The following is an 11,705-nucleotide window of genomic DNA, read 5'->3' as shown; positions in this document are numbered from 1 at the left end:
TTCATTGTGTAACAAAGTTTATTACATATGTCCAAACATATGTACAGCACATTTCTCATGAAGAGTGGTTTTGTCACAAATATAAATTATTTAGATTTTCTTAAAGACCATACGATACAAGGAACTGTAGCTCGCTCAACGCGGAAGAGAATGACAGGCTGGCTGCTCGCTGCAACAGGTTCGGCTAAGTACCCCAGACAAAACACGCATGATTTCTTTTATATTAACGTTGTAAGAATTTCCCCTCAAAACCATGAACTCTTCTGGAAATCCCAGAACCCAGAGTACGTGGTCCCCGTTACCTGTTTTCACTGAATAATGATTTAGCCAGTCGGAGCACTTTTCTTGAAATATAATCCTGGCTGTCAGCCCTCAGTACTGTCCATGAACCAATATACAGTATGATAATACACACATAAATAAGGCACAAACGGAGAAGCAAAAATTAAAAAAAATTAAAAAGTTAAAAAAAAAAAAAAAAAAGAGGGCCAGAGCAGGACCAGATTTGGCACAGGAAAATAGTGACCAAAGGTAATAAACATAATGAAATGTGAACAGCAATTTCCTGATAATCCCCAACAAGCAACAAGCAAACAGCACAACCATCTGGAAACCAAAAATGTGACCAATCCATCGATCAGGAAAGAAAATGTTTCTATCGCCTTGTTTTTTTTGTTTTTTTCAGACAGAACCGAGTATACTCACATTATGTGGAAAGACGGGCGAGTTCATGAAGCTACGCAGAAGTACCGTCATAATACTGAAAAGTCAAAATAAAGGACTGTTTTAAGTCATAGTGTTATGAACCTTTGCACAACTTGTTGCATTAAATACTGCTTACAAAGCTTCCATTTTCATTGGGCCTACTAAGAGGAAAGTGGTTAAAGTGAACAGAGCAAGAGGATTGCAATGATTTATATATCTACACAAATTACAGAAATAATGACTATTTGTACACATGAGACACGTGAATTTGTTAAAACCATTTCAAACGTTCTGTTGAGCTTTATAGAAGAATCATACTGGCGCATTCAAATTTCCTAAGGAGTCCCGTCATCCCATTTTCACTCGCACGGTGAAACTCCGTGATTCGGTTCAGCTACATGTTCAGGATGAACATTTGAGAGGTGCAGATGGGAAACACGTTACACATTCTATTGTACTGAAATCCTCTAATGACATCGTTTGCAAGACTTAAAGCTAAACAAAACAAAAAAAAATGTAAAAAAAAAAATAAGTCCATGTCATGGTTCCTTTGGGAATAATCCCATACATTTACCATTCAAAAAGGCCAAAACCTTCAGGCACTTTTAGGATTGAGATCAGTCAATGTTCATGTATCCTAAATTTTCCTTATATAATAGTCCATGGGACTAAGCATCCATAAGTGTTCCACTCAGTCTTACCATGATTAACTGAGGGCCAGTTCATTCAAATAAAGATGTATGTTTTCGGGGTTCCCCCCTCCCCCATCACGAAGCTAGAGGGAAACAAACTTCTTCCCTTCGGGGGCACAAATCATTCACGGCCACAGTCACTGGGATAAAAGAGCAACTTAGTTTGGTTTTGCTGGTAAAGAGGACGTTGATTCCCTTTTCAACTGTGAGCTTATAATTGGCGCGTCCAGACTTGTCCGTCAGCAGCAGCAGCATGCGGCTGCGACCCTGGACGAAACTCGTTCCTTAAGCCCGGCGGGGTTTATGTTTTCCTGTTGTTCCAGTTTGGGTCTGCCATGGCGTTCGGCTCCGAGGGCCGCTCGAGCGGAGAGCGGGAGTCCTGGGGAGACTTCGGCGCCTGCGGGGAGCGAGGGTCCAACAGTGGAGGGGGTTTGTCCGGGTGGAAGGGCCTGCTGTAGTGCTCTGGCCCGGGCGGACCCGTCGGCCTGTGGTCCGACATCCTTCTGAAGTCCTGAAGGGGGCCTTCTCTTCCCTGGTGGTAGTTGGGACGGAATTCATCAGGGCGTCTTCTTTTGGTGTCCGGATGCCTGAAACATCATTCAAAAGATTGTACGATTAAGGGACGGCACCGTGGTTTCTCCTTCTGGTTAAAAGTAAGTTCGCCGAAACGCGTCACCAGAGGCGGGGGCGGGACTGAGTTAGGAGGTGCGATCAACGGGTTCAGTGACTGTGCCTGTAACAACCAAAAAAAAAAAAAAAACAACCAAAAACAAAACTGATTTTAAATTGGCCACCATCTCCTTCAAAGTAGTCCTCTTCAGCAGCGACACCTCGCATTATAAACGTTCTCTGGATTTGCTCTTGGATCTCCTCCATAGTGTCAAAATGGCGGTTCTTAAAACTCGAGCTTCATTTTGGAGTCGCAGCGAGCCAAATCCGACGTGTAGGGGTGATAGGGAGCAACGGTCGTTTTGTTATGTTGTCACGTTGGAAAACCTAAAGTGCCATTGTGCCAAAGTTGAGGTCGTTAATGCGATGCGTGCTCCGTTTCTCAAGTTTCAGGCCCGCGGTAAGGGTTGCAAACGCTCACGTACAAGTGATCACCAAACCGATCGCAACTCGGGCGCCGATGTCGATCGAGCTTCGCAACCGGGGACAGTTGAAAGTTGTTGCTTCTCCTTTTTCCGTGAGTAACACCGTGCAGCGCTCCTTTCGTGCGCAACAGGAACGGCCTCGGGAACGTTTTGATCGCACCTCGCACGTTTACTGCCTCACATGTTACTTGAATAACTTTTTGGCGAGTGAATCGTACTTGCCGGGAGTAGTTTTGTTGCGGCTCTGTTTTGCACTCGCTTGAGTTTTATTTTTACAGAAAAAAATCTTGACCTTTACAAAGTTATGTATGGATGTATTCGTCGCGCTATTTTCTATTACTTATTTCATAAGTTCAGGTAACGTGCGGTTAAAAGGCTGATCTGCTGATTTCAGGTTCAGCTTCACCGTAGAAGCTACGGCAGGAGACTTGGACGTGTGGGGCATTTCTGGCCTCACTTTTGTTTTATTAGTTGGAAACACAACATATATGATGCTTCAAAAGTAAAAAAAAAAAAAAAAAAAAAAAAAAAAAAAAACTCCTGCTTTCTTCCGTAAAAATGGCACAGCGTGCATCTTTGTGATTGTACGAATTATTATCTGTTACAGTACAGTTTTTGGTTTCTCTACCCACTCGTCATATCAAGGTTTGAGTTACTCACCTGTCATAATAAGGTCGGTGACCCCGGTGGTCCCGGTCATTGCTGTACTGCTCATACGGCCTCTTTCGGGGGGAGTTGTTGCTGCGGTAACTGCCCGAGCTGCGATACGAGTCTCCATGTGGACGTCGATCTCCATAGTGATCCTTGTAGCGATGAGGCTCATACGGATGATGCCGGTCCCCCTGCCACGACTGGTTGCTGTTACCTGGGTAGTTGTATTTACGGTCCCTCTGCCAGTCTCCTCGATCTGTAATCAAATATGAAACATTTGATATCAATAGGCCAGCGGTTGTGTTTTTTTTTTTTTTTTTTTTTTTTTATGGCTGAAATGGCTAAGAGTGCCGCTAATACCCAATAATGCCATGAATAAGGTTCTTAAGGTCTCTTCTTTCACAGTTCAGAAAACAACCCCAGTGCCTTAAAAGTAAATAAATCAATCCACATGTACCATCATTGCCAAAATGGCGCTTGCTAGCCGAGTTGTATGGTTCTCTGTGGTGTCCGTGGGGTCCTGGCTGACTTGGGTGAGATGCAGTTTTGGATGGCTGAGTACCCGTGGAGTCTCGACTGGAACCAGAGGGCTCTGGTCTGAATGATTTCCCTCTTCCTGCAGGATCCTCCTTCTTCTTCTGCTCCTTCTGGAAATGTCCAAGTATAATTTCAGCGCCGGTAACACTTGACAGATCTTTTTCACTCTCTTGACATCTCCAACCAACTTACCTCCTCCTCGTGTGATCGCTTCTTCTGTGCCATTTTGTAAAGTTTGTGAAGCTTCCTTGCGCCAAACTCTGTAAACTTAGACACAAAGATCCAGAGGTTTCTGCCAAAAAAAAAAAAAAAAAAAAAAAAAAAAGGCACAAAATCATTATTAGTGGAGTTCAACAGACCGAGATCATGTTTAATGTCACAAAAGATTGCATGTAGTCATCCTACCTTCGCCATATTTTAACATGCTCGGGGTCACTGTAAGCTTTAAGGCACTCTGTGATTCGGTCTCCAATCTTAAGTAGGCAAGTGCGTGTGTGCTGGAGCTGCTCCTGGTCGGATAGACCCTCGTCTGGTTTGTCCAGCTGCTTCAGGGCCTTTTTCACCGGCCTCATGCGCTCCTTACACTAGGCACAGAGAAATGATTGCAACGCTTTGCTTTTTAGAAGCTGAGAAAGATCACACAAACTCCTCTAACTCAATCACTGCACAAGAGTTAAAAAAAAAAGATGCTCACAACACTGAAAGTCTCCTGGTCAAGTTCATCATCCTCCTTTCCTTTGATGGGAACAGGCTCCGATCCGGCTGTAATGTGAACTGGACCTTGAGTCTTCTTCCCTTTGGCTCCTTTAGCCTTGAAAGACAAAAAAAAAAAAAAAAGACATCAAGACAATTAACCTAAATGTGCCAGTTATATCTTTAACAGATGATTGACAGGATGAAGACAGGCTTTTAAAATGGCAGCGACTTTCTAGTTCGGCATCTTTCAGCGCACATGTGTTGAGGTCATGAGTGCTCCTCTGAAATACCTTTTCTTTTCTGGGCTTGGTACCCTTCTTGTCTTTGTCCCCGTCCTTCTCCTTTTTCGGAGTTCCCTGTTTTTCTTTGTTCTCCTTGTTGTCTTTTTTCTTTTGTCTCTTCTTGACAGGGGACTTTTCTGTTCCATCGTCCTGCTCAAACACGTGAGGACACAGCGGAGGTTAAACAATATAACAGCGGGGTCATACAATGAGGATAAACTCGGGGATTGTAATGGTGTTTGTCTTCATAATCAAGTGCACCATTGTTCTGCTTATCTCAAAAACAAAGCTGAATTATGCTTCTTTGTTTAGGTGTTGCAGTGCGTTTCCTTGCCATTTCTGCTCTGACATTCAGAGGTTTGCAGCTGAAAAGGCTTTGCAACATTGCAAAATGCAAATTTGTTGATCATCACTAAAAAGTGGAATATTTTTGATTTTACTGTCAAATTGCACTTTAAACAGTAGAAAGTACAAAGCAGCCTAAACAGACAAATCACTTGCCTTGCTGTCCCGATACTAACTCGACAATAACTGTAGTAAAAATAAATAAAAAATGTATGAAGAGCACACAAGCTCCATCGAGACCCTGCACAGAGTCCCCAAGTGTACTGTAGACACAAGAAAACCTCGACAGAGGAGCACAATTCAGCCTTAAACCCCACAGACTGACCTAATGGTCTAACGGACTGACCTTGACCTCGCCCTCTTCAGACGGGTTGTCGGACAGCCGCGGGGACGAGATGTCGTTGCCCTGCTCGTCTTTCAGGATCTTGTTCTCCCTTTTCACCCGAGGCTTCCTCTTCTTAACTTTGACCTTGGAGGAAGACAGCAGGTGAGCGATGTGGCATGTAGGTGCCCTTTCGTGTATTCGCAAATACAAACAAGCAGTATGGATGAGATACTCGGTGATTTAATAGCAGCATACCTCCTCCCCGGTTTTAGACACATCTGCACTGTCTTGTTCTTTTTTAAGCAGCTTGAGAAGATACTCCGCTCTCGCCTGCAACTGCTTGGCCGTAGGCTTCTTGCCCGGGTCATCTGGAAGAATCTGTGGAGAAGTAAGTGAACGTTAAGACCGTTTCATTCCCCTTCTGACACACCAGATTTACACAGTGCAAGTGCTGATGAAGATAAACTCAAAACTATAACTGAACTTTTTAATAGTTGTGAACCAGAACTTGACTTAAAAGGAGTTTTGTTTCAAAGATTTTACAAAACCTTGAAAAGATAGTTTTGGTCTAAATGCTAAGTGTGCGCTTATGTCACTATATTATTATTGACCATTGAAATTCCTCTTCATTGAGGCACTGTTTTCATCTCGGTGTTAAAAGGTAAATGTCAGATATTTGCCTTATCAGCGAGTTTAAGGTCAGGGTCCGTCTTGATCAGATCCCAGTTGCCGAAGCCGTGCTCGTAGATGCCGAGCAAGAGCTGAATGTCATCCGGCAGATCCCAGTCTACATCAAAGTGAGCTACTTTCACCCTGCATGTCAGGCTGAACCTGTGGGGAACCGAGTGTTGTCAAACATAATCCACAACACAGATAAACTCTTTCTGAACATCTTATCTTGTGCATGATACAAAGAGACTGTGCTCCTTCTTCCATTTGCAGGGGGAGTCTTACTTATTTCTCTCAGCAGGGTTTGAGGGAACCGCTTTGTGCAGCGGCTCAAACTCTTCCTCGTGCTGGATGATTGACTTGGCATTGACCTGCACTCCTGAGATCTTGATATTAATTCCTCTTCGTTTCCCAGGACCTTTAGCTGGAAAAAAAACACCAAAAAAAACATGCATCGTTTTCGAGCATGAACAAAAAATTGACTCCGTAAGTTCCCTAAACGAGTAAATGCAACGTACCTTCAACTGGGTTCTCTTTAAGGTGTTCCTCGTGCTCCTGCACTGCAGTCACACAGCTGGTATGAATCAGTTCACCGAGTCTCTTCAGGTCCGCTATGGATTTGTCCACCAGCTCAGAGTCTCGGGCAATGGCCTCCAGCCTGGATACAGGAGGTACGGTATGTCAGGAGTGCTCGTAAAGCTTATTAGCTGCATCTAGTTTACCAATCAAATGACAAGTCAATCTATTCATTATTTACATGATTTAACATTGTGCTTACCTTTCAAGTGGAGATCCAAATTTCTTGTACGCCTTAATGAACCTGTTGATACGATTAGAAATACATTTTTATCGTTATTGTTTACAGACGTTTACAAATGAAACTGAAACTCACTTAAAAAAAAAAAAAAAAAGTAAACGAACAGAAGACAAACAGAACAACATGAAAAGAGTTTATGGAATACTTTACCTGCGTATTTCTGCATCAGTGAAGCCCTCTACGTTGTTTTTGCGAGCTCTGGGTCTGCCTCGCTTCTTTGGCTTCTTGTCGTCATCACTGTCGTCAGTCTCGCTTTCAGATCCAGAGGAGTGGTGCTTCAGTTTGGAGCCCACATCACTGTCACTGTCATTGGCCTGAGCCTGGAAGACAAAGGAGTCTCACTTTAATAAACCAAAGTGGCTTGATCCAAAAGCTGAGCACCTGCTGGAAGATGTACGTGTTTTTCAGGGGCCACAACTCGTTGCATGTGTGTGCAAATGTAAGTATTTTTAAGGGCGTAATGAGGAGCGGAGATCATTGTTTTGCATGTTTTTTGGTACAGCAGACAAAACAAAACAAAATGTTTAAATAACCTTTTTGTCATTTTGTTATGACAAGACTTACAAATGCTGTCATGACGCCAATAAGAACTGTACACTGTCCATTCAGACAAGATATTAATAATTATCTTTGATTAGCCATTAAAGCCAGCTGTGTAACCTACCCAACCAAACAGTTTGGGACACATACCCCTATTGCTTATGTGCATGTGTGTGCAATGTGTATTCACAGAATAAAGTGTGGAGTTGAGAGAGAATCCAACAGACATCGGTGCTGTGGAGTGGAAAAAAGGATTTACTCCGCAAGTAAAATGTTCTTACCCGCTTGTTAGAGCTCCTACTTCTGGGCAACATAAAGATGTCCTCCATCTCCCGCTGCTTCTCCTCCTCCTCAATTTTGCGGCGCTGCTCCTCTGGAATGATGTCATCCCACTCCCGTATGGACCTCCCCTCAAACTCTGGAGTGGTAGTGGTCTCTTCCATGCTGGAGAAATTGGCCACCTGCAGCAAAACGTGGGGAGGACAGGTAAGGTAGGGATAACCTGGATGTTTGATCACTTCTAGTTACTCAACACTTGTGTGTGTAAGAAGAAGAAAGCAGTATGAGCTCGCAGGTACCTTAAACTGTGACAGGAGTTCATCTGTAGCACTTGAGCCTTGATCGCTTTCTCTTGTTTCAGCCAATCTCAAGATCTCATCAATATCCATCTCCTACAGAAACAAAGAGATTCTGGTTACATTTTCCAAATATGTCACAACAATTTTCTAATGGACAGGATTATTCTCTCACTATAATACCTGCGGTTCAGACTCCTCCCCTTCTGCCTCTTTGAAAAGTTCCTCTGCACCAAACTTGAGAATAGCAGTCAGTTCTTCTTTATTGAATGGGTTTGAACTGTTGGAAAAAAAAAGAAAAAAGAACTATGGTAAAGACACCAAGAGCTTCAGCATCTAAATGTTTAAACAAAACCTGATCAAAGTTTCGCCAAGTCTTACTTTGTGTTTCCCGAGTTGCTGTCCAGAACAGTTCGTCCAGTTGTGTCCATTCTCTGAATGACAAGATGGTCCAAAACCATCTTCTTCTTCGCCCGCTCGATGATGTCCTCCTCCACTGTTCCTTTGGTGACCAGTCGATATATATTGACCTATGAAGGAAAGGGCATGGATATTTTTGTATACAACAGTCCAATCAGTTGTGCAGCAAATCTATAATTACATGCGTGAATATGAGCCATGGATTACCTGTTTCTTTTGGCCGATCCTGTGAGCCCTGGCCTGAGCCTGCAGGTCGTTTTGAGGGTTCCAGTCCGAGTCGAAGATGACTACAGTGTCTGCAGATGCCAAGTTAATACCTAAACCTCCAGCTCTGGTGGACAACAGGAAGCAGAAGTCCTAGACAACAGAGGGAACACAGCAAATACCAACATTACAACATAAAGCTATTTGAACAGAAAGAAGACGCAAACAAAGGTAACAAACTTCCCTCAAATCAGTCATGTTATTTGACTCTTTTTGCATAATTGTTAAAATACACCCCACACTGGCTACAGCTCTCAAATTAAGTCCTCCAAAATGCTAAATGAAAGCGTGCTGTAAGTATGTTTAAAGGGATAACATCATCCTATGCTACAAGTATTGTGGGAAGTGCATTTGATAATAACATCATAATATAAAATTATAAAGAAGAGTATAAAAAAAAAAATATTTTTTTTTTTAAGTTTTTTTTTTTTTTTTTACTGCCGCTTGAACAAATATTTAGGGCAACAAGAAAACAGCATTGCAACCTCCATTAGTATCAGCGGGTATTATAAAAGTAATTAGCATACATACCTCTGAGCCTTCTGCATTAAAGTGGTCGAGTGCTTGCTTTCGGATTTCTCCCTTTATGGACCCGTCCAAGCGCTGAAAAGGAGAAAGCCAAAAAGAGAGCTTAACCTTTTGAAGCTTTCCCCAACAGCTATCTGCTGAAACCTTGGCATCCCCCCTGCTTCACATGCCATCGTACCCGCTCTATATGCTCACACCAAGCACAATAGCCTAATGCAAAGACTAAGTCAGCAAAAACAACCCGAGTGGAGTGACTTGCAGGTCTTCCGACTGGTCTTGAGCAGAAAATAACTTGTTGATAAAAATAAGCACATGAACTCTAAGACTGGCGGAGTATGTGTTCCACAACACTGACATCCGATCCTCATTCGGGTCTAATCTCCCCGGTGCACCCAGCTTGAAAAAGCCCTCCATGGCAAACACGGATAAAAAAAACAAGTCAAAAACTGAAGCCTGCCTCAATTAACTGATACAGCAGGTTAATCTAGTTAGAAAATTCTACTGGAACCTAATAGAAGTACCATGAAAAGGATGACAGCGCCACATATATGATCAGGTTATGGGCAGCCATTTTTCTGAAAATAATAGAAATATATTTAGAAAACATTGCCCCTGTTTTTGCTTTCTTTTGTGCAGCAGGCCTTTTTGTTCTATAATAATTTATTAAGCAGGAACTGTGCCTTATAGCGGCATATCACTGCCATGCTTTCCCTGGAGCAACCACAAATCTGCATCGCTTAGAATAACTCCAGCGAGGCCCCTATAACACATTGTTGTGGTAGAGGGAGTCCTGAGTGAAATCTGAATTCCACCCCACGTTGTGTGAATCTTACCTGGAATGGGTATCGGTTCTTTGCGAGGTACTCAGCCAGAATGTCCAACATCCTGACCATCTGGGAGAAGATGAGGACTCGGTTGCCTCTTTCTCTGAGTCTGGTCAGCAGCTTGTCCAGCAGAACCAGCTTCCCGCTGCCCCTCACTACACCCTGAAAAGATACAAGGTGGTGGGTCATGTTACACAGCGCAACCTGTACGAACAGCCATGTTTTCTTCTATGTTCAGCTACAACTAGTTTCCTTCAGAGAGCAGAGTTATCCTTGAGGTGATGCCCGGAGCTGAAGGGGCTCATAAGGAGACTTACCTGCAGGTGTTCCTGTTGTGTTTCAGTGTCTGCGTCCTCAGGCTGTTTGATGAGGAAACTATGGTTGCAGCACTTTTTAAGCTCCATTACGATATTCAGGAAGCCGGAGGAGCTGCCTCGGGTGCCTTTGGAAAGAGCTTTGTAATTCCTCGTTAAAATCCACCTGGAAATATTGAGGAATAAATTAAAGGAATAGTTCCGAGTTTTGTGAAGTGCGGTTGTATGAGGGACTTATCAATGTATTATCTGCAGTAGATGGAGGTCTGCATGGCTCCAATTCGGAGAAGCAGGCAGCTGTGCAAATACTAGAAGCTAAGCAATGCATTGCTGTGGACAAGGTCAGCAACAAACCATACTTCAGCCACCTAAAAAAAGATATGTATAATTTTAAATGTATGCTTTATTTAGAATATATTCACCACTTTGCTTTGCTGTCAGACAGCCCTTTCCGATGGGGAACTGAAGCCGTTATATCGCTCCTTTCAAAGCCGCCAGACTCCCTTGACAAAATCAGCAATTTACTTCACAGAACGCAGGCGCTGCTGGTCTACTGCTGCCTAGGACTGATTACTTTGTTTGTGCTATTGTGTGACTTTGTTGCTCTTAGTTCGGATACAAACTAACAGCACCAAAGTCACACAATAGCACAAACAAAGTAATTGATCAAAGCAGCGGCACAATATCGATTCCCACGTTGTGTGGGGTAAAATTATCATTTTTGATAGAGGAGTCTTGTGGCTTTGAAGAGAACATAGCTAGATATAAAGACACAAGAACAATATGAAATGGTGAAAATATTCTAATTATGGCATGTCCATCTTTTTAAGTAGGCCTTTTTTCAGGTGGGTAAAATGTTATTTGTTGCTTACCCCATTTACAGCATTACAAAGCTTAGCTATACTGTGTTAGTACAGCTATCTGCTTCTGTAAAATGGGGATGTGCTCACTACCATCTACTGCAGGTAATGCACTGACTGTGCAAAAGTACCTAAATCAATCCTACTTTAAAAAACAACAACAACAAAAACCTATCTTTAAGTTAGTTCAGAGGAGACATGCAGTCACTGTGCATGTCATTTATATGAAAGAAAGATTCAATAGCAATGTTACAGAACAGATAAGAACTAAAAACGTACTTGTAAAATTGTTTCTGCTGTGCCGTCATGTCTACACGGAGAATTTGTTCCACCTTGGCAGGAAGAGATTTTTCCACATCTTTTTTGACGCGTCGGAGCAGGAAAGGTTCAAGGACTTTGTGAAGACTCTGATAACCATTGTCTCTTCCTTTCCCATGTTCATCCTCAAAATTCTCCCAGGCATTAAACCTACAGTGCAAAGGAGATATAACAAATGTCAGCCATGTCCTACTGGAATTTAAACTGATGACATTTTCCCTCGTTTTTGTTCAGTATATCATCGAAACTG

At 42.8% G+C, this 11,705-nt stretch overlaps 1 protein-coding gene across 2 annotated transcripts in view; it reads right to left on the bottom strand.

The window, feature by feature from the left end:
* Positions 1-11,705, bottom strand: part of chd2 (chromodomain helicase DNA binding protein 2) — a 29,624-nt gene continuing 17,919 nt past the window's right edge. For both annotated transcript variants that reach the window (XM_069163449.1, XM_069163450.1), the window contains 23 exons: positions 11,417-11,605; positions 10,281-10,443; positions 9,973-10,125; positions 9,143-9,214; positions 8,555-8,704; positions 8,309-8,457; positions 8,111-8,207; positions 7,931-8,023; positions 7,634-7,813; positions 6,963-7,132; positions 6,774-6,815; positions 6,514-6,653; positions 6,281-6,419; positions 6,007-6,157; positions 5,582-5,704; positions 5,348-5,470; positions 4,666-4,806; positions 4,374-4,490; positions 4,085-4,263; positions 3,872-3,971; positions 3,600-3,789; positions 3,152-3,398; positions 1-1,984 (listed from right to left, as the gene is read on the bottom strand). In XM_069163449.1, the coding sequence (XP_069019550.1) occupies positions 1,699-1,984; positions 3,152-3,398; positions 3,600-3,789; positions 3,872-3,971; positions 4,085-4,263; positions 4,374-4,490; positions 4,666-4,806; positions 5,348-5,470; positions 5,582-5,704; positions 6,007-6,157; positions 6,281-6,419; positions 6,514-6,653; positions 6,774-6,815; positions 6,963-7,132; positions 7,634-7,813; positions 7,931-8,023; positions 8,111-8,207; positions 8,309-8,457; positions 8,555-8,704; positions 9,143-9,214; positions 9,973-10,125; positions 10,281-10,443; positions 11,417-11,605 (3,394 nt within the window). In that variant the 3' untranslated portion in view covers positions 1-1,698. The remainder of the gene's footprint in view (positions 1,985-3,151; positions 3,399-3,599; positions 3,790-3,871; positions 3,972-4,084; positions 4,264-4,373; positions 4,491-4,665; positions 4,807-5,347; positions 5,471-5,581; positions 5,705-6,006; positions 6,158-6,280; positions 6,420-6,513; positions 6,654-6,773; positions 6,816-6,962; positions 7,133-7,633; positions 7,814-7,930; positions 8,024-8,110; positions 8,208-8,308; positions 8,458-8,554; positions 8,705-9,142; positions 9,215-9,972; positions 10,126-10,280; positions 10,444-11,416; positions 11,606-11,705) is intronic.

The sequence above is a fragment of the Embiotoca jacksoni genome, unplaced genomic scaffold (assembly GCF_022577435.1).
Source record: "Embiotoca jacksoni isolate LCO1_2020_lvr unplaced genomic scaffold, fEmbJac1.0.p SCAF_3, whole genome shotgun sequence".
NCBI classification, from domain to species: Eukaryota; Metazoa; Chordata; class Actinopteri; family Embiotocidae; genus Embiotoca; species Embiotoca jacksoni.
This window is presented reverse-complemented; position numbering and strand designations above follow the sequence as displayed.